Consider the following 22,905-nt stretch of genomic DNA (forward strand, 5'->3'; position numbering starts at 1 on the left):
GGACCTCTTGTTATTTCTATTGGAAATTACGTTCATACGAAATCCGATTAATGTCGGAGCTGGGGGATTTCAAGAAAATATCTCGTTATCATCTCAAAAATTTCGAAAATCAACACACACACACACACACAAAAAGATTTATTAATTACATTTTGTTAGATTCCTCCCCAAAGGTAGTTATAGATTCAACTAATCGGTGTGCTGTTAAAACAAGTGTGATAATAACAGGTTCCACTCTGTAAGTACTCACTGACAGAGCAGATTCTCCGAGTGGCAGTTTTGTAACCAGGTTACACTGGGGAACTTTTATTTCCTCGTCTTGCCGTATAGCGGTTTTTTTCCGCTGGATTAAAATTTGGCGATTTGATTGCTCAAAGGTATGATAATAATTTTAGCGGAATAAATTTTGGCGGACATTAAGGAAGAGTTTTCTCTCTTGCAAATATTTAAGTCGCATTTGGGTGCATATTTGGTTAATGAAATTTAGCGGAAAGCTAAGTAACCGCTAATATAAGCAAAAATTATCACCCCGCGGAAAAAAAACAAACCGCTATACGGTATAGTTCTAGAAAGCATTAGTATGTTATCCATACATACCCACCACATTTATTCTGAGAAAGGGTTACAAACTCTTGCTTCAACGATGACGTTTTCTCAAAGTCAGGGTTACAAGGATTACAGACCTTTCTCTCCACGCCCACTTATCGTTAAACTCGAGAGTTACGAGGGTTACATACCTTTCTCTCAACACCTACTTCCTTTCAAGGTTAAGGTTACAAGGGTTAAAACAATGGACCTGTAATCCTCGTAACCCTGAATTTGAAGAGAAGTAGGGTGATGAAATAAGGAGTTGTAAGCATCGTAACCCAGGCTTTAAAGAGAAGTACTACCGTAACCCTGTTTTCTAGTGTAATTGACCTGGTTACAAAATTGCCACTTGGGGGAAACTGTTCTGATTTCCTGCCATATATGAAAGTCGTAGAGTACATACAATAAATACGCGAGAATATATAAGTTGTCTTCTTTATTCAAATAAATGAAGCATTTGTACATAGATATCGGGCAGACACTGTAGGAGGCACATCTTTTGAATGAATTCGTATATGAAATGAAATTTTAAAAAAGTCGGTGAAGAATCACGTCTTTATTGTTTACCGTGTTTCCTTGAGATCAAATACTCTTGATGAAAGGGGTAGCATATAACTGCCATTTTGTTCACCGACATCAGAGACATATACAGCATGTTATGTATACGTCTCTGCCGACATAAAATATTATCAATTAATGCGGGGACGCATGTGTCAAAATTTAAAAACGGGGGCAAGAGTCGGAGGAATCTCGGATTAATAATCAATACATCTGACGATCGACATTCTTCTTTCAACCATTCTTCCAGATCAAACATAGCATTTGAAATTATAGGTTAGTGATTCTAATTTTAGTAACGGTAACCGCATTTCGAGCGACACAAACCACGTGATAGATACACAAAAGGGAAGAGGAAACTGGAACAAAATGTCGGAGACAGTCTCGTTAACTTTACCGAGTTTTTCGGACAATTTGCGCGACAGTGACGAAAAGTCGTAGTTCTGTTGGATAATGGGGCACGTTTCTAGTTTTCCTTGACAACAGATAATACGTTCTCCTCTGGCGCTAAGACTATATCTGATGAAGTGATTCGCTTCACTGTAAAAGGTGTACCATTATCAGTAGATTGATTGATTAATTGTATATTGTTTAACGTCCCTCTTGAGAATTGTTCACTCATATGGAGACGTCAAGTATCAGAATGTTAGAACAGCACAATGTTAACCTGACACTTTATCTAAAAATGAATCATCTTTCTTCACAAGGGATTTTAAGATCTTTGTCGAAAATAGAAACACATTTCTTTCCGAGAAATGATATTGTTTCCCGAAGAAGAGAGCTCATTAAAAGGTTCCTATCTACTTGTAATGATAGAAGAATTATTCGCCAATTGAAATCGCCTTATATATTAAATAAAGTGCACTTCTCGGGTTTCTCCGGTAAGCTCGGGAAAGGTGTTTTCCCCATGCCGGAAAGGCCCGAGAATATGCGATTGACTTCAGAATCATCGAGTTACGTAAGCAGATGTGAAAATAAGTAAATGTTCAGATAGGTACTCTTTATATACAATCTTCAGAAAAAATATCAAAATATGAAATAAAAACTTTTAAAGTAATATACGTAAGTCTTGTCTATACATTGTAATTTGTGTCTGAATCTGAGGAGCAAACACGATGACATATGGTTATATAGCCAACATAGCTAGCAGACATTTCAATACTGGTATTTGAAGTTCATGACGTCTTTGAGCGCGTATACATATGTACTTGCTTGTGAAATACTAACCAGCATTGGCAATAGACACTTAACGCGCCTTCTCAGTTATCGCGAAACACACGGATCGTGTGTACTGTACCATTTACGCAATGATCGATGTACTGTACCATTTACGCAATGATCATTTACGCAATCCAAATGGCGGGCGAGTCAAGTGGTGAGGATTTTGACAGTACAATCACAATGCACAATCAACTCTCTAGGTTTGATGGTCTTAACTCTGGTGATTAGCAGTTAAGAATACGAGTCATATTGCCATGTTCATATCTTCATCTGAAGTGGACATGGTATCTTCTAAATCGACATCTTGAAAACCGACAGAAGAGTCAGAAAGAAAGGAAATATCGTCCAGATCAGTCAGCATGGCGTCCTTGTTATGTAACTCGTTTTCTCTGAGAGGCCACTTTACATACACTGGTTTTGTACTGGATGATCCCTCGCTTCGATCAGGAAACAACACGTAAATGGTTTCTTGGTCCAACGAGTCACTTCGCTGTATGGTTTGCTTGGATGGACTAACTTCTACAACACTATCTTCTGACGATTCCGTAGATGACGACGAATCGGAAACGGTGTCTGCGAACAAACCTCCCTGGGCAAAGGTTTGTCGTCTGGTACTGGGCGTAGCTCTTAAGAAATTATCGAACTTTGGGGGTTTTAATTTCGAGTTATCTTCGTCAGTATTATCAATGGTTGGTCCCGTGTTGACCCCGGTTCTTAAAAACTGCGATATCAATTTTAAGGTTGCTTGAACACAATAATCCATGTTATTGCCAGAGAATAGCAGAGCTTCTTTAAAACCATTTACCAAGCATTCGGGAGAGATCGGTCGCGTTGACGAGGGACTTCTCTTCAGCCCTGGATTGAAGTAGTACCCACTTTTTGATATTGGAGGAAGTGCATCAGATCGTAATGGATTGTCGCTGAAATCTTCATATAAGTTTGAAGGTGACTGCTGCTGAATGCCCTGTTGAAGTAGAACCTTTTCGGTGAATTCGCCAGATACTTGTTGGGGAAGTTTGAATCCGGGTTCTTTGATGAATACAACAGGTATGTAATGCTCATGCGCATAGCTCAGCGCCTGTAGACATAAAACATTGTGAAGACTGGAAGTTGACAAAATGAACAAGATACCATCCATACTCTCCATTTCCAAAACGATGTTTTTACTGCTGTTTAACTTGAAACAATGAACAAAAACTTCCGATGATAGACTGCAAACAAACAGGGGCCACTTCAAAGTGTCAGAGTGTTCGGGCGGCATTCCTAGGATCCCAATATGCAGTTTCTCGTTTCGAGCACTCTGCAGAGCGGAAGATCTGTCAGACGTACGGGATATGGTGGGCATGATGGGAGTTTTGGGACGCACTTGTTGTCTATCGTAATTAGATCGCGATCTCCCTGGAATTGAAGTTGTCCCAAGAGACAGAATTTCCCAGATTTTCGCAGTAGAACGATGATCGGAGAGAGCAGGGTATCGTTTGATTAATTCCAATGCTTTGGCAAATATTCCCTCGTTTTTCATAAAATATTCCAAGCTTGATTTATAGGTCATGTGAGAGGTAAAGGGAAACCTCTGCTTGTCGACAATTTCTACAGACAGGCTGGGCAGCTGGCGACGACGGGTCTTGGTGCCGGGGGAGCTATGCGATGCCATCATTCGTGAAAAGGGGCGTCATTCTGCCAATAAAAATATACATTGTGGGTTACAATTTTAATTCGCAGATTTATTTGTTTGTTTTACATCCCGTCGAAAATTTTTCACTTGCACAGAGGCGTCACCAGCTGAAGGTGAAATGCCACATATTTAGATGTTTGCTTAGCGCTCGGGGCCGTGGTAGTGAGTGTTCTTTATCGTTCCAACGCCTGCCGCGACCTCAATTTTAAAGGTCATATCCGAAAGACATCTAAATGTCGAGAATTTGGCGAAGCAGTTCCCGCTTACTACCGAGCTATCGCGACCGGTTCAGTTTGCATATTAAAACAATGTTATGATGATATGATATATGTAATCTGATTCTTTACTTCCTCACCGAATCGCGTGAATATTTACATAATCAAAGGTTACATATCAAAACAGCATATCTCTGTAATGTAAGTTGTTGCATATCAACAGCAGCGTAAGCATACATAACGAACAGTGGTCAATTTCATAAATACCATTAAGAAAACAACACTTGAGAATAGGTGGAACACGGACCCCTGGACATATCAGAGGTGAGATCAGGTGCCTAGGAGGAGTAAGCATCCCCTGTCGACCGATCACACCCGTCGTAAGTCCTATAAGATATATCGGGTAAACGGGGTAATCAGTACGTAAAGAACGGCCTAACAACTGATATGAAACACGTCGGACAACATTTGTACCTAATGACAAGATATACATGTATTTACAAATTAGATCATTATATCGAACATAGACCGCCGCGCTGGTCTGGAGGTAGAGCGTTCGCTCCACATGCGGAAGGTCGGAGTTCGAATCCCGGCTGCGACAGACCTAAGTCGTTAAAACAGGTAGCGGCAGTTCCATCGCCAAACACTCGGCATCAGGTGTGAATGTCACGGGTCCTCGGAGATGACCTTAAAAACGGATGTCCAGTGTCACAGTAGGTGTGGCACGCTAAACAACCCTCACTGCTCAATTGCCGTAAGCGCCGAGCATAGGCCTGAATTTGAAGCCCTTCACCGGTCTTGGTGATGTCTCCACATGAGTGAAAAATTCTCGAAAGGGACGTTAAACAAGAAACAATCAATCAATATAACGACCATAGAATTCGCAAAATATTGACATGAAACGAGATTGACGAAACACCTATAACATGAACACATTTGTTGACCAGTAACCTTCCTCGATTTAAAAAAATTATCGTATGCAGAACTTGCTTTCGCGTATCAAATCAGTTGAGAGACATAAACACTACATGCAGGTGATGATTGAATATTGATACATAAATATGGGAAGTTGTCGTTGGAGAAGCTGAAGTCATCCCTTTAGTCATGACCATAGAATTGAGTTCTTAGTTTAACGTTAATGTTTATGTTCAACAATATAGCTATAATAGGGTTCACATGGTCAAAGGCCAGGCGTCAAACTGGACATAGTAATAGATTGTCTCCTCTATATTTTGAGAATCATTTGCTTGATTAGCATCAAACTTGGCACACTGGTATATCCTGAGGAGTAGATGACCCCTATTGATTTTGAGGTCAAAGGTCAAGGACCAATCCACTTTGGACATAGGAAGATATTGTCAGTTCAATAACTTGAATTGTGTTGGCACTACTACTACTATCGATTAAATGATACATGTGTATACTCCTTATTAATTTTGCACCACGGGGACATGCGTGTTTCTGAAACATTTCTTGCTTGTTATACATATGTTGTGGAAATAACACGAAACGTTGAACAGATTATCATACTGCAGGTTGTTCAATTTTTCTGCATACCGCTCCGTATTATTAGAACAACTGATGTCAAAAATAATTTTATTCAATGCTTAAAGGGGCATTTTTGATCGATAGATTTTGTTATAGAAATAAAGGTCTTTTATAAATAAGTGGAATTTAAAATATATTTTTAAGCAGGATATACTTTGTATTTACATAAAATCCGGTTCACAAAATCTAGCCAGGAAAACACGTGCGGATGTTTACTAGTATATCTAATCTATATGAACAAAAACATTGCACGAGCCTTGTTTACGTAACAAATAATTGTGAGCTCTGTTTCTCCAATGTACCTTGACAACTGACATTCAAATGTTTGATACCAATTAGAAATACCTTAGTTAAGCATTCTAAACATTAAAAATGGAAAAATATATTTTTAAAATATTCAGCTCAAATCGTGCCCATGCCCCTTCAAAACCGGAGGTCCCATTGCACGTTAAAAAACCCTTACAAACCAAAGACGGACTTAGTATAGGTTAAGATTTGTGGCACTTCACCTCAGCTGGTGATGCATCAGTATGAATAAAATATACTCGAAGTGACGTAAAACAAACAAAATAGCAGCAGATGGGGTGTACACTAAAATTCAAGTTTACTGGCACAAGAAAAAAAAATCCGCCATACAATTTATTTTTATTAAGATATTTAAGTGTCGTGGTATTTTTCTAGGCTTGGATTTCTCGGGGGGGGGGGGGGGGGGGGGAATCTCAAACATAAGTTTGAGTTGGGTTTTTTTTATTCGAGCGGTCGAAGTTTGAGTAAAATTTCAGATTTAAGTCCAAGTTTCGAGAAATCCAGGCCTGGTCAGTTGAAAACGGTAAGCAAAGAATTTTTTAATCTAATCCTTTTTTTTTTTTTTGGATTTGATCAATACAAAAACAAATTCACTTGTAAACGAAATTTCAACCGTCGACACTAGTCTGTCAACTCGTATCAACAAAATCGATTTTACAAAGCTTTAATAAATAACGATTTCAGGAAATACCCAGGACCCTTTAACTAACAGTTGCTTCTACTCACCTTGCTTGTTACCCGTGACAGTCAGAAAAGGTACGTTGATGTTTTCAAAATAAACTGAAGAACTGTTGGTCATCTCCTTTATACTAAAGTTGTCGACTGAACAGATACACTTTATATGTTGTATTCTAAGTTGTAATATTTTTCCATGACAACGGAGGAAATGAAATAGTCATCGATCTGACAGAGGTCAATGTGTAACTGCTACAGTACAGATTCCTCCATCAATATATATAGTCTGTAGAGACACAAAACGCGATGACGTACGTCAATCCGATAGCATATCATTTTCTGTACCGTTGACGATAAATGAAGGATTGCTTTTCATTGTCATTTCGCATTTTAGAACTAGATATTGTCGTAAGACAGTGATACCCGCACGCAAGTGTTTGCTTTTAGATATATACATGTACTTTCTGTCGTACTTGTGTAATTAGCAAAGAAACCGCCGTAGATATCATACCGTGTACGAGGGCTGTTCGATATGTAATGTGTATTGAACCACAGCGCGATAACGCTTTTCACGATTTCGTGGATGATGAAACTCTTGAATAGCTCTATATTCCCAACGGTATAAACACGAGCCTTCAGCTCCACATACTTTTAAACTTATAGTCATTTCAATAGAGCCAGTCATTGACCACTGTTGTAAAAATGGTTGGGAAACGGGTTGAGAATGATAAAGCAATTAGAGCTTATATAAAAGTTCGCACAAAACTCGGTCATTCGGTAATGCAGATTTTTACTGATTTGGGGGACGTTTATGGGTCTAATAAGGGATCTTATGAGACAGTTTGTAGGTGGAGAAAGAAATTTTCTGACTGGCACAGAGTCCGTCAAAGATGCAGCAAAATCTGGCCGATCTGAAACTGTAACAGGCAAGGCAAATGTTTCAAAAGTCAGGGAAATAATTGAAAGTGATGGCAGATACACGATTCGTGATCTTGCCAAGGTTATTGGCATATCGCTATCGCGGGTGCATTTCATTTTGAAGCGTATTTTGAAAGTACGAAAGATTTCTGCCAGATGGATACTGCATACATGAATATTGACAGATGACCAAAAAACGGGTACGAGTACAAACCTCTATAAGCAATTGCTCAAAATGTTTCCCAAATTCAATCAAAGACAATTTGCAAGCATTGTTACTGATGACGAAACATGGGTTCACTATTTCGAACCAGTAAGAAAAATTGGAAACAAAATATGGCTAACTAAACACGGTAGAAGGCCTATAGTTGCCAAAAGAACCATAAGCACACAGAAGGTTCTTTATTGCATATTCTTCTCAAGTGATGGTATAGCCGTACAAATCCCGGTGCCGAAGGGCAAAAGTGTTACAGGTCGGTATTACCGAGATGTTATACTAAAAAGCTCAAGAAATATTATCATAAACGACGCCCTGTGTCAGGATTTAGGCATGTTCGTCTACTTCATGATAATGCTCCATCACATACATCTGAGCTTGTGAAGCAATTTTTGAAGTCGGAGAAGCTTACTGTCTTGTCACACCCATCATACTCTCCAGATCTACATGTAGCCCCATGCGACTTTTTCTCTTTTCCAAAACTTAAAGGGTTCTTATCTGGTCGTCGTTACAAGTCCCGACAAGCCCTTGGCTCAGCCATCAGTCAGTGCCTCAGAGGTCTACCTAAATCAGCGTACCGTGACGCATTTCAGAAATGGATTCAGAGATTGAAATTATGTATTTCAAACCGCGGAGAATACTTTGAAGGGATGTAATGTTCATTTCACTATTTGAGTCGAATGCTTTTGAGATATCGTACAATACACATTACATATCGAACAACCCTGGTATAACACTCCCCACACCATATATGCATTGAGTATTCTGTTGGGCAAGTGTCCTGGGGTCATCCCAACCAACCTCCGTCACTTTTTAATTGTTCAAATATCTTTAAAATGGTTGAGATTTCAACCCTTAAAGCAAAATACCTAGTATTTTTGTTGCACATGACACAATGCACTGAGCACCAGGTTTTCCACCCTGTTCGCCCCTCAAGGTGAAAAAGAACATTCCGAAAACTTACTACACACCTAAAGGACACCATCAATCATATCCCAAAAGATGGGCCTACTGCATAAAGTGCAAGAGGAGTTCTGGGAACCAGGTTTTTTCTACAGAAAAACGTCATATCCCCAATTGGCCCCTAGGGTAAAAATGAAAATTCCAAAACCGTATTGCACATCTACAGGACACCGCCATTTATCTTCCAAAAGTTTATTGGACTACTGCGTAAATTGTAAGAGGAGTTCTGGGAACCAAGGTTTTCTTTTTTTTTAAACGTCGTTTTTCGACCTCGATTTGGGCCCTAGGTTGAAAAGGAAAACTGAGTGGACATCTACAGGACACCATCAATAATCTTCCAAAAGATGATTTGGCTATTGCGTAAAATCTGTGAGGAGTTCTGGGAACCATGTTTTATTAGAAAAAAACACGTCGTTTTTATCTCACCTGAGCTGAAAGATTCAGTAAGCTTTTCTGATCACCTGTTGTCCGTCGTCTGTCTTTTTGTAAATTGTTCCTATTTTCGACTTCTTCTCCGGAACCACTGGGCCAATTTCAACCAAACTTGGCCAAAAGCATCCTTGGGTGAAGAGGATTCAAGTTTGTTCAAATGAAGGGCAACACCATTTTCCAAGGGGAGATGATCACGAATTTGCAAAAATAGGGTGGGGTCATTTAAAAATCTTCTTCTCAAGAACCACTTACCGGGTAACCAAAAAGGTTCAAATTTACATGAAAGCTTCCATATATAGTACAGGTTCAAGTTTGTTCAAACATGGTCCCTGGAGGTAGGGCGGGGCCATTTAAGTGGATCAAAGTGTTATATGCTGATATGTAGGAACAATCTTTGAAAATATCTCTTAAACTATTTTAGCTAGGACATTTATAATTTGTAGATTATTAATCGGCAAGACCTTTTCGAGTGATGCAATGGTCTTTGGTCTTGACCTGAAAGTTTGACCTACTTTTTTTAAAATAATACATTCTGAATATTTAAGGCAGATCTTTCATATCTTGTATATTTATTTCTTATGACAAAATCTTTCATTGTATTATGATCTTTGACTTTGTAACCTTGAACTTGAAATTTGACCTACTTTCAAGAAATCATAACCTACTGAATACATCTGGAACTATTTTAGATGAAAGCCCCTTTCATATTTTGTTTATAGATTCTTTATCACATGACCTTGTACACAAGGCCGGTTGCGGAAGCTCTGTAGTTTCAGTTTCTTTATGGCTCGTTGGATACACAAACACACCAGGGCCGTAAGTAGGGTTCTAAATCAGGGGAGGCAGGGGATTGGGGGCCGCCGATTGACTTTACGACTGAAAATGACACTTTTTAAATCCCAATTTATCATGTTTGTGTTTCATTTGTACTATGTAAAGAATCGTAATATGGTGTCAAAGACAAAGGTGCTTGTCTTCATTTTAAACATATATCCTATAATATAACATTTATATAATTTTATTTTCTTTTTTGCCAAAAAATCAGACGAGGCAGTTGCCTCGTCTGCCTCATCGGCAGTTACGGCCCTGTCACACATATATAATATAAATACAGGCAGTACAGTAGATATAATACATGTACATACAGGAACAGTATATGGAGAGTGCATAGTCTTACATAAAATTATACAGTAATATCATTGCATAAATTTAAAGGCATAGGGTCTAAGATATTGGTAAAATTTTGCATGTTCCAAAAAGGTGGCAAAATTAAAGATCATAACTAGAAAATCACAAAAAGTTCTTCAGAATGTTTACAAACACATTGGATACGATAGTAATTTAATAGAAAATAATTCCCTGTTCTAATTTGTCTAAACTGGTACCCTGTTGACTTTGCATCTCTTATGTTTGTGTGTAGTCACCAATCAGTGGGGTACCAGTTTAATATATTGTCCTCCAGACAAACATTTTATACAGGGCTAAAACGTCAAAATGACTTCAATTTCAAAGCGCTGCAGCTATAGATAACTCATAATTAATACTACAGATTTGGGTTTTTTTTTTAGTGTTTTTCTTGCAAAATATTGTGATGTCATTTTTGAGATAAAAGATAGATCCTATGCCTTTAAGTTATATATAAACACAATATATACATGTATATATTACAGGTATTCATAACCAATTACACTGATTCATAATATGTACTGTATCTGGTATATGCGGGGGAAAATATGCTCTATGTACTAATTAATAACAGTGTTATTACGTAGTTTCGCGGCACATTTAAGATATCTACCTAAATTACTCAGTTCTTTGATGTTATTTACACTCAGAAGCTTGGTAAATTTAAATATACTTGGTTTGCATAATAGAATTGTTTGATATTTTTTTCTTAATTCATTATAAAGACGGCATCTTAGAATGAAGGGGAATTCGTCTTCAATATCATTTAAATTACAGTATTTACAAATCCTCATATTTCTGGGAATATTATTATGTCTACCGGCTTCTATGCATAATGAATGTGACGAGGTTCTATAACGAGTAATAAGCTGCTTACTACACGAGTCTATTGGTTTTGTTAGATAATATTGTACACAAAAATTGTCAACAAGGTGTCGGTATAGCATACACTTTTAAAACTACACATTATATTTTGTCTGTATATATCTAACATTTTGTGTTCGATAATTTTATAAATATTTTCGTTCCTATTGTGGTCCCACAAGTAAATTAAACCCAGATTAGACAATTCTTCTTTTATATTAGCTAACCAGTTATTATAAGTGAACATGTCTTCGTAACAAGCCTTTAAAATACAATTGTCTGTGTTCTCCAGTTTTATCCAGTACTTCAATTTTTAAAATTTTCTCTTAATTTCATAAAGGTAATCGTCCTAATTTGCAGTAAACCATATTGTTACATGTCTTTCTATTTACACCCAGGACATTCTTGCAAAAATCAATGTGTACTTTCTCAACATCTGGGGCTTTATGGAATCCCCATATTTCATATCCATAGGATAATACACTACTAACATATATGTCAAAAACCGAACATTTAGTTTCTACATTAAAACTATGATTTTTAAGACCATCATTGATTGCAAACAATACTTTTCTACCTTGCTCAGCAACATGCCTTTGCGTTTTCAAAAATCAAATTCATTTACAATATCCAAAATAACACCGTCATAATACCATTTTTCGTTGTCTTCAACTTTACTACCATTTCTAAATATCATTGTTTTTGTTTTCTGCACATTAACACTTAAATTCCATTCTTTCGTGTAATTAGATAAAGTATTTAACATCCTTTGTAAGCCAACAGCGCTCTCCGACAACAAAACCATATCATCAGCGTACATAAGAAGAAAAATATTTATTAAAAGTATATCAATACTCAGGCAATCTTCTCGTATAAAGCTATTTTCAATATCGTTAACATACAATGAGAATAGTATTGGTGATAAAACTTCACCTAGCATAAGACCCAAGTGCTTCATTACAAAAGTATTCACTTAAAAAGCCGTCGTGCTTTACACAAGACTTTACATTCTTACAAGTTTAGCTTTTGAAAAAAGCTTAGAGAGTCAGCCATTGGATTTTTATCCCTGTTGGAATGTATTTCAGCATTAGCAAACGTTATTATTTTTTTATGCTTTGAAATCTAGAATACACCAATGTTTCGCTGCAAATGTAAATATGAACGTAAAGATAAAACTAATATTACTCAACGAAATAGTTTCAGGGGCCAAGCATCATATACAGGGATCTTATTTACATTTATATGCTTCGCTGCGTAAAACACAGGTAAGAACTGCGAACCAGCTAAAATTGACCAGTTTACTTAAGAACATACAACAGTCAATCGGAACTCCTCGAATGTCTCGCGCACTCGACATAGATCTCGGATGTAATACGATGGCATCCATGAGCGAATTTGATGCATTGTCAATTGTGACGTCACAGCAATGCATCAAATTCGCTCATGGATGCCATCGTATTACATCCGAGATCTATGTTGAGTGCGCGAGACATTCGAGGAGTTCCGATTGCTACAACAGTGCCAGTTTACGTTGAAAGTTTCTATGCAATTACTTTTCCATTTAGTAAAATGTTCTAATTTCTTCTGATATAACAGATATGATTATGGTGTAAAGAATAAATTTTAATCGTAAAATCAATAAAACAGAATTCTTTAATTCGTAACTAAGTTCTTAGGAATGACGTACTTAAAGATTACCCTCAAAGTGGGAACCAGTTTGATTTAAACCAGTTTTGTTTTTTATTGAGCGAGGAAAATAATGTGTCCGTTTTGTAAGACTTTCTTATTTTAACTGAAAATACAGACATCTGTTGTAGACAACATATTTTATATTTGCAAACCAATGCACACAGATCACAGAATTCTTTTTTACTGTTACGAAGTGATCAAGAATGACCTACTTCAAGATAACCTCAATGCTCACAATTCCAAAGAGCGCAAGCGCATTTGAAGTTCTTCGTATAAGTAAAGCTTTTTAAAAAAGCTTGCCGTCTTTAGCAGCAACTCTATAGAGCGAAGTTGAATTATGTCCATTGTCTTCATTATTGAATTGAGCTAAAATAAATAATCTCACGGACATCATGCCTACAAAGCTGTGTCCTGACTCCCATTGTAAAAGTAGCAACCACCACCCATTTTTTTAAAAAAATTACCGAAAACAATAAAAATTAGGTGCAATTACCAATTTTGAGTATGCTGATTTTAAATCTGGATTCCCTTTACTCCAATTTCTTATAGAAAATGAGGTATAGTGTCTTAAACACCCCTACCGTCAGGTTGCCAAAAACGGAAAATGTTTCATTTTGCATCAAAAAGTGACCCAACTTTATTTCTTGAAACACCATTACCCAAAACAATAAAAAGCAGGTGTAATTACGAATTTTGAGTATGCTGAATCCAATTCTGGATTTCTTTTACTCCACTTCCTTACAGAAAATGAGGTATAGTGTCTTAAACACCCCTACCGATTGAAAATGTTCCATTTCACATTAAAAAGTGACCTGAAAGTTATTTCTTGAAATAAGGCATACAACATAAAAGGAAAACAATTAATACTAAATTGTTCCATGAACATTCTTAATTGTTTTGGAACGAATACATGTATATCTCACCTCTGGACTTCACAGATACAGGAAAGGAAGAGGAATACGGAACGGATCAACGATCTTAAATTTAATCAGATTGGGCCATAGCCTAATGAACTGATGAACAGGAACAAAAGTAAAATCAATAGGAAAACTGATTTATTAAACATCAGCAAGTATTTTCCGAGAACTTCTGGTAGAGCTGTTGGGAAGGGGGGGGGTTGAGTTGCATCATTATCAGAATTCACCGAAACAGTGGACTCTCTGGCCAGTCTGGGGGCTGAGCTTGTTGCATCAGAACTGACAGAAGCAGAACTCTCTGGCCAGTCGGGGGGCTGAGTGGTATCAGAATCTATTATTTATTTATTTTCATTTTTTCAAAATTCAGAAATTTAAAAACTGCATGATCAGATTTTTTTGTAACACTAATAATTAATTTCCCTTTATTGCAATGACTCTTCAAGTACAAACCATGATATTAAAAAAAAATGAAATGAAATGATAGATAAATAAATAAATAAAATATTTTGTAAGTTACTTTATTTATCTGTAAGAAAGTCACTAATTAAGTGTAACTAGTGGCAGTGCAACTTGCAAGTGAAAATTGCATCATCTGTAGCTTATGACCCCTTTTCCCTTGCCTTGTAATTGATATTGTTGAAAATTTGGCAAATAGCATTTTAACCCCCCAGTCCATACCCCACTTTTCTTTAAACGCTAAAAATCCAGCTAATTCAGTGAGGAAGAAATGTCACTACTATATTTCGAATTTCCTCTAGACTATATCAAATTAAATACCGCACTGCTATCAGTCACAGATTGACACTGGTAGGGGTATGGGGACCTGGTCTGTGAGTGTGATGGAAAAGATTCTGATGAAAATAAAAATTCACTCATCATTCAGAAATGTATAAACATTGTATTATTGTATACCACCGGTACGTTGTGAGTACGTTAATAATGGGAGTTATCTTTCCTTGGATATCTTAATCAATCAAATACTATATGAACACGGGCAATTATCGTCCATGTTTGACCTCAGTATAATTTATTCATGCATAAAATGTATTAATATGTCACTCTTTGTTGCGTATTTCACCGTTAAGTAAATGTTTACATATACTCGCTCTGCTTAATCGCTTCAATCTCAAAGGGATTTTCTGGAATGTGCCTAATCACGTGAGATACGCTAAATATAGTTATTTTAGATCCGAACGATCAACTTTGCATCATTCGTAGCCGCTAGGTTTATCCATACTAGCCCGTAAAAAATAGGGTGGAACCTCGTCCCACTTTTCATGTAGAAATAAAAATAGAACATGAAGCGCCACCTAGCGAGCGTGGATGTTGCTAGTAAAAGTTTGTATTTATGAAGGGTATATGTACTGGAAATCAAAATCACGGTTCCCTGTATTAGCACTGATTAAAGCCTCTATATCTAATGAAACTGAGATTTTCAGTGTGTATATCAAAATATTTATTTTTTAAAAAAGTTATGAAACAAAACAAACTAAAAAGATTTAAATTGCTCAAATTTGCATAAAAATTATTCTTGCATATTGTACAGTACAACTGCTTTAGAAATTAACCAGGATAAAGACCTGAGAATATTGTAATAGTTTTGCAAAAAATTATATCATAAAATTTATAAGAGTTTGATGGAAAAGATCAATAATTGTTATTCAAATTTGAGCAATTGTAAGGAAAAAAAATATTCTGAAGGAATAGGATAGTTTTAGAACAGATGTGTTGAAAAAAAAAAACAACTTTAAGTTTACCTGATACAGAGTCTTAACTTACAGCAGGGGTAATTTTAAGCAACATAATATGTAATGAAATGTTACTATCCTATTCCTTCTTAAGATTAGCAAAGTTCTCAAATGCCACTGATAAATTGAATAAAAATTCTTGTGATTCAACGTTACTTCACAGACATAAATACCATTGTGTCTCTGATTTAAATAATGAAAAAACGTCACTATGATATGTAAGAAAAAATATGAAACAATCACACTTCTGGAAGTCCCTGAAAATGCATAAATTAAGACTCGTTTACCTAAATTGTAATAACAGGTGGATGGATTATTCTTTTGCATGCTTTAAAAAAACCAGTGATCCTCATTTTGAAGTCAAGCCTTATTTATTCTTATATAATTCTTAGCTTAAGGTATCATTAAAACTGTTTTGTAGGGATTAGCCCTACCGAATAGACAATTCCCAAAACACAAGCAATCAAAACAAAAGAGTTTTTCTGTTTGTATGCAAAAATGAAAACATTGCTGTAAATGAAGTAACCATAGAAATGCTTTGTATTAGTTGCTTTTAAAAAAGTAATGTGTCAATTTCATGAATTGCATTTTTCTTTTGTTCGTTTTGTCGATTTTTTTAAGATTGAAAATCTTGAAAAATTGTTAAGTCGTACGAAAATTAGAACACCAGAAAATTATCTCCCTTGCCTTGAAGAGCATTTCAACCAATGAAATAATTGAAAATTTTCACTTCATGCACTTTCTACCAATGAAAAAAGAGAGGAAGTGCAAAGTCCGAAGACTGTAAAACCCTTCAACTCTGTATACCGTCTTCCAAGGAAGGAAGACGGTAATAACTAGTCAGCCCGAGGGCTGACTAATAAAGAGACTGTACATATAATCTTTACGAATTTTCCTTGTATTCCTAAATGTAACAATTTGTACCAAAGTTTTGTTCTATTTACAGAGTCAAACGCTTTTTGGTAGTCTACAAAACAACAATATAATTTTTTTTTTGTTACTCAAAGTTCTATTGATAAGATATTGTAACACAAATACTGCATCTACGGTTGAAAGTCCTGGTCTAAATCCAAACTGAGCATCTGTAATGATGTTGTAATCTTTCTCCCAATCCAATAATCTGCTATTCAGTGCACTAGTAAAAAAAATTCCAAAACAACTTACAAGAGAAATACCTCTGTAATTATTTGTGTCATTGACATCACCTTTTTTAAATAATGGTACGATACAGCTTCTAGACCATGCCTCATGTAGAGCGTTCGCTTCGTAACTGGGAGACCATAAGAACGGAGGTCGCGGCAGACGTAATCACGTTAAAGAATCGTCACGGCCCTGATCGCTAATTATAGGTCTAAATTTGTGGTATTTCACATGTAGTTGGTTACTTCTCAATTAATATGAGTGAAAAATTATCAATGTGACGTAAAACAATCAATCAACCTTGTACACTATGGTGGTCGATCTTTCGACCTTCGAGTTTGACATACCGGCACTTTTAAAAAAAAAACTTATACTAGGTAGGGCTTTCATATTTTGTATATACATGTAGGTTCTTAATGGCAAGACCTTCTTTGTTTGACCTTGTAACATTGACCTTGAAGTTCGACCTAATCTTGCCTATTCTATATCTCTTGAACTATTTAAGATGGAGCTATCATATTCCGTATGTAGAATTCAAACGGCAAGGTCTTCAAATCATACCATGATATATGACCTTGTGACCTTGATCTTATCAAGAACAGCAAGATTATGTTATTCATATTGGTGTTGAGGCATCTCTGTGTTTTTTTCCCCATTCATTTTCAGTTATGTTGTGATCCTTTGGGGCTAGGTTGGGATCACAATATGGGGTAAATATTTTTCATGGGAATAAAGATTGATAACAAAAAATCCTTTAAAATTAAAACAGCTGAACAATGGCAGGGTCAAGGTAACTCAGGTGAGCGATGTGGCTCATGGGCCTCTTGTTTAAAAACCCTATTTACTCCCAGGGTGAACATTAATTATTTTCGCCCTTGTTGTCAGTATACGAATTTAGCTTAATAACTAGACACGATTTCGCTGCGAGCAACAAGTAGGTTTTCTGTCCGAATCTGTACTGACGCAATATAAACAACAACCTACACCTTAAAGGTTCGACCAAACATTTACTTTTCATAATACACAACAACTAATGTTACATAAGCCTTTATAAACTGTTTTTCGATTATCTTAATAATCTTTAACCCCCTCCTGGATCCTTGTTTTAAGGGAATGACCCCTAAAACTTAATAATGTGAGGGCTGACCCCTAGGTTTTAACCTTACATGTATCTACAACTTTTGATTGGCAGATTAAATAGTTTCCAGCTTTGAGATAATTACGATTTGTTCTTTATTGCTTTACAAAAGGTTTTATAACTAATCTTATTTCAACGCACGCCACGGCTGAAACGTACGCTCCTCTTCCCTTTCACCCGTGGCTCTCTGCGTGACAATTTCTTCGTTTCTCATAAATATGCACGACGAGATGTCGCAATGAGAACGTGTTCTTTTTGCACCGAAATTATAGTAAACAAAAATTCTACAGATCGATGACATCTGAACAGTTTCGCGGTTTCTTATATATGTTCACGTGTTCCAAAGAAAGGGGGGGGGGTGTAATTACCAGTACACAACACTCGCCGTCATTAGTCTCCTAATATTTCATAAGAAATACCCGCAGTGGCGTAGCTACACTGTAGCACTGTAAGCTTGTGCTTACAAATATTTTCGTTAAATTTTTATTACATATTACGAAAAATGTCTATGGCACGCCAAATTCACAAAAATGAACTAAACATAGTTTCACAGTTGATAAACCAGGTTTATCGACTGTAAACTATAGTTTACGGACCGTAAACTATAGTTAACGACGTTAATCTATATTTCACATCTGTAAACCATAGTTAACAGATAATCTATGTTTCATAAGCGTAAACTATAATTAACAATGAAAACAATCATTAGCGATTGCAAAACATAGTTTGTCTGATAAATACGGTTTCACGATTGTAAACTACGGTTTACAAGTCTGATAAATATAGTATCACAATTTGTGAAACTAGGATTAACAATTGTGAATTATAGTTAACGAATGTAAATTATAGTTTACAAATGTGAATCTGTATTTATCAGCAAAATCCATTATTAACGTTTATTTAAAGACAGATAAACTTGGATTAGCATTTGTAAACTATAGTTTACGACCGTTAAATATAGTTTTACGGATGAAAACTATAGTTAACAAATCGTTAACTATAGTTTACAGTTCGTAAACTATAGTTTACAGTCGATAAACCTAGTTTATCAACTGTGAAACTATGTTTAGCTCATTTTTGTGAATTTGGCGTGCCATAAATGTCCTCATCTTCTGGAGGGCTGCCGCCCCCCAGACTTACAATTATTTCAAACCTAGCTACGCCACTGACCCGTTAGTATAAAGACTTCTCACCGCCTGTTCTTAGTGACAGAAAACATCATTATGATCTTCATAAATGCACCTTCATAACTGCTGATGTTAAACACACGTGTATACAATGATTTTGCGTTTGTTAGTGGAAGAACAATTAAGCATTTCTGTAAACAGATTAGATATCTCTGATTAACTTGCTCGGAAGCTCAACGATTGGCCGAATCACGTCATGCATATTTATGAGAAACGAAGAAATTGAGAGAGCCACGGGTGAAAGGGAAGAGGAGCGTACTTTTCAGCCGTGGCTTGCGACGGTGGCTTTGCTAGTGCGTTACAATTCTTTATAAATTTTGTGATATCTAAGAAATACCACTGATCCCTCCTGGCCCCTTAAAGGATTGGTCCCTTAAACTTAATATAGACAAATATGTCTTGAAATCATCTAAAACTTTCGTTTTACAACGTTTCACAAAATGTTTTACAGTTTCGAGATAATTGGGATATATTCAATTTTAGGGGGTCTTCTTTCTTTCAAGGGGTTCGCAAGAATTCTTTTAGTGTAACATTCTCGGCAATTTTTGTTCTTGCATATTATTCAAAATAATATTTTCCTGAGCAATTTTTTTCCTTCAATGCTCTACAAAATGTTTTTGATTTAGAAAATATAAATAATCAAAGTTGTATCTATTATACGGGTATCCCTATGGTTACCCTCTTACGTTAATGAATTATCTTTTTCGATGATATCAGTTAAAGATTAAAGAACTTTAAAATCAACAACTTTGCTTTGATGCTTTACAAAGTCTTTACAGTTTCTAATGTATTTAGGAAATATTGTTGACGCCTCCTAGCCCTTTTTTTTGAAGGGAATTGCCTCCATGAACTTGATATCGTCAAATAGATTTCGACCTTATTTACAAAGTTTGTCTTATGTGTTAACAAATTACTTTTGTATAAAAATTGTAAACAAAAACGCTGGTTTTGTTTTTACTTAACGGGAAAGGCCGAACGATATCGGTAAAATCGTACACAGCACGCGCAAACTGACACCCCCCCCCCCCCTGTTTAACCTCGCCAATATATTTTCAGGGTCCACACAATGGAAAATTAACCCCGCTTATATTCTTTTTTCTGCGTGGGCTATATAAAAAACCCAAACAAACACCAGATATGCTAAGCACACATTTAGCTGGATATAATTATTCTAAGAGTACATCAGGGTAGTAATTGTGACGTTTCACGCCAGCATATTTCATGAAGCACGTTCATGAAAATTAAAGGTATGCAGGCGTAAAGTGTTGCAGTTCATACCTTCATGTATTTTAGACACTGAAATTTATTTTGGTATACATGTGTTTCCATTCTACTTTCATCCATGTCAAAATATTCCCAGCCTTTAAAATGGGCATACTAGTATATTAGTCAAGATTCATGCGTGTATGTTTCACAACAGCATCACATTCACGAGGAAATAAATGGCTATAATTACAACGAAAGACAAAATAATTAAAAAACTCTCAAAGTTGATCACTATCGGCGTCAAATGATATGCCGATTGACGTCAGATATCGATACATAATCATAAATTACATGCTCGTTGTCGTAAAGCTATGACAGGCGTCATAATTTTAGTGATTTTAACTCCTAATTATCACCTAATCTCGTCACGTTCGAACTTAAGGAATCTAGGAGTAGATCAAATTGGCTCGGGTGTGTTTAAATTTATATAACTAGATTGGGAGTGGATCGACCGAGAACAAATGATATCTAATATGCATATCGACTTTCGTCCATTACAAGAGACGTCATGGCTTCGGTTGTACAGGTGGCCAAAGACTTGGTTAATTGACTTCACCCTTAATTAGCTTCACCCTCATGTGACGTCATAGTTTGTTTTGTTTTTTGCGAAAAGCTGTGTGCATGATAGAAATATATTTTTTGGAGGAATTTTATTCACTAGGTACAGGGGCAAACCAGATTTTTTTTCTCAAGGGAGGATTTCCAATCAATGTTGACTCGGGTGTGTTTAAATATAATACTAATTAGATCGGGATTGGATCGACCGAGAACAAATAAAAGATATTATAATTGTAAATAAATGTAGGCCTATGTTTTGTGAGTTATTACATGTAGGATAATAAATATATGTTGGTTTGACTGATTGATTGAATATTGTTAACGTCCCTCTCGAGAATATTTCACTCGTATGGAGACGTCACCACTGCCGGTCAAGGGCTGCAAAATTTAGGCGTATGCTCGGCGCTTATGGCCATTGAGCAGGGAGGGATCTGAACATCGTGCCACACCTGCTGTGACACTGGACCTTGGTTTTTGCCATAGACATATGTCTCTGGTTTTTGCGGTCTCGTCCGAAGGACCGCCCCATTTAGTCACCTCTTACGACAAGCAAGGGGTACTGAGGACCTATTCTAACCCGTATCCCCACAGAATGTCTAATGTTTGTCCACCTTATACTTATATGTATACTGACATGCATGTCGATAGTGTAAGAAAGATTCAGATTCTTCATATTTCGGCAAAATTCGGGATGGGGGTGGGAATGGGGGATTGCGAGGTTTTTCATGTTAACAATTTGATGATTGGTAATATCACACAGAAAAAATAAACATAGTTTAGATTGAGGTTATCAGTTTAGTATTCTTTTCTTATTTTAATTTATAACCCAATATTCATTAGCACTTGTATCTTTCGAAATATGTGACTACATGCTTAACATCAAATGGTCACGATCATCTTGATTAGGTATTTGAATGGATTTCAATGCATCGTTACCAAAATGGGGGGGGGGGGGGGCTTTACATTTAGAAAACACGAATCTACATTTATTCATCATATGAGAATGCGAAATATTTTTTTAATATTACAAATTAGAATTTAAATTTGAATGGAAAATAATAAAAGACACATCCGATTATTTCAACGGTTGATTTCAAAGAATGAAAATTATATGTCTATATCTAGTAACACAACAACTGCCTTAGAAAAATAAACCGTATTTTCTGGCCAAAAAAATCAGTAACAAAGACCTGCACCAGAACAATCTAATTAAAATCAGATCAATAGGATCTGACATAACCCCAGTATACGGCGCGGATCTAAGAAGTCTGATTTTAATCAGATTGTGCACCAGAAATGCGAAAGTAAGAGCATCGCATTAGAAATCAAACCAAGGAGAATGAGATGGCTCGGACATGTAATGAAAATGCCCCAGAACAGAACACCTAAGATAGCCCTCTATTGGACACCACCTGAAAAGAGACCGGTAGACCACGCACCACCTGCTGAAGAACTGTAACATCTGAGTTGGAGGATACGGGCTACTCATGGGGACAAGCGCAGTTTGTGACAAAGGACAGAGGTAGATGGCGGCTACTTGTTGAAGCCTTATGTCCATCCGAGACGAAGAAGATAAGTAAGAAAGTATATCTAGTAACACATCAATGAAAACATTTTTTATCTGGATGTCCGTAAATGCAGTTAGAAATCACTTCAGTGGCGGATCAATGATTTTCGGGGGGAAAAGGGGGTGGGTGGGGTCCAGTCGCGTAGCCAGAAAGAAAGTGAAATCCCGGAAGCTCCTCTGTTTTACCATCGAAATCACCTATTTTTGTGCATAGAAACGGGGTTTCTTGTCAATTTCCAAAGTGAACCCAAAATAATTCAGAAGTTATTTTCTAGAGTGTCACGGTCATGATTTTTGTGTATTCAACTAAAACACTCAAATAACCCCATA

At 36.4% G+C, this 22,905-nt stretch overlaps 1 protein-coding gene across 1 annotated transcript; it reads right to left on the reverse strand.

Annotated features, from left to right (window-relative positions):
* Positions 1 to 1,007: 1,007 nt before the first annotated feature.
* Positions 1,008 to 7,200, reverse strand: LOC125652869 (uncharacterized). The gene is made up of 2 exons (XM_048882313.2): positions 6,838 to 7,200; positions 1,008 to 4,044 (listed from the first exon to the last, which is right to left on the reverse strand). The coding sequence occupies exon 2, from the start codon at positions 4,022 to 4,024 to the stop codon at positions 2,612 to 2,614; it is 1,413 nt and encodes a 470-aa protein (XP_048738270.1). The 5' UTR covers positions 4,025 to 4,044; positions 6,838 to 7,200; the 3' UTR covers positions 1,008 to 2,611.
* Positions 7,201 to 22,905: the final 15,705 nt, after the last annotated feature.

This window comes from Ostrea edulis, chromosome 5 (assembly GCF_947568905.1).
Source record: "Ostrea edulis chromosome 5, xbOstEdul1.1, whole genome shotgun sequence".
In the NCBI taxonomy this organism is placed as follows: Eukaryota; Metazoa; Mollusca; class Bivalvia; order Ostreida; family Ostreidae; genus Ostrea; species Ostrea edulis.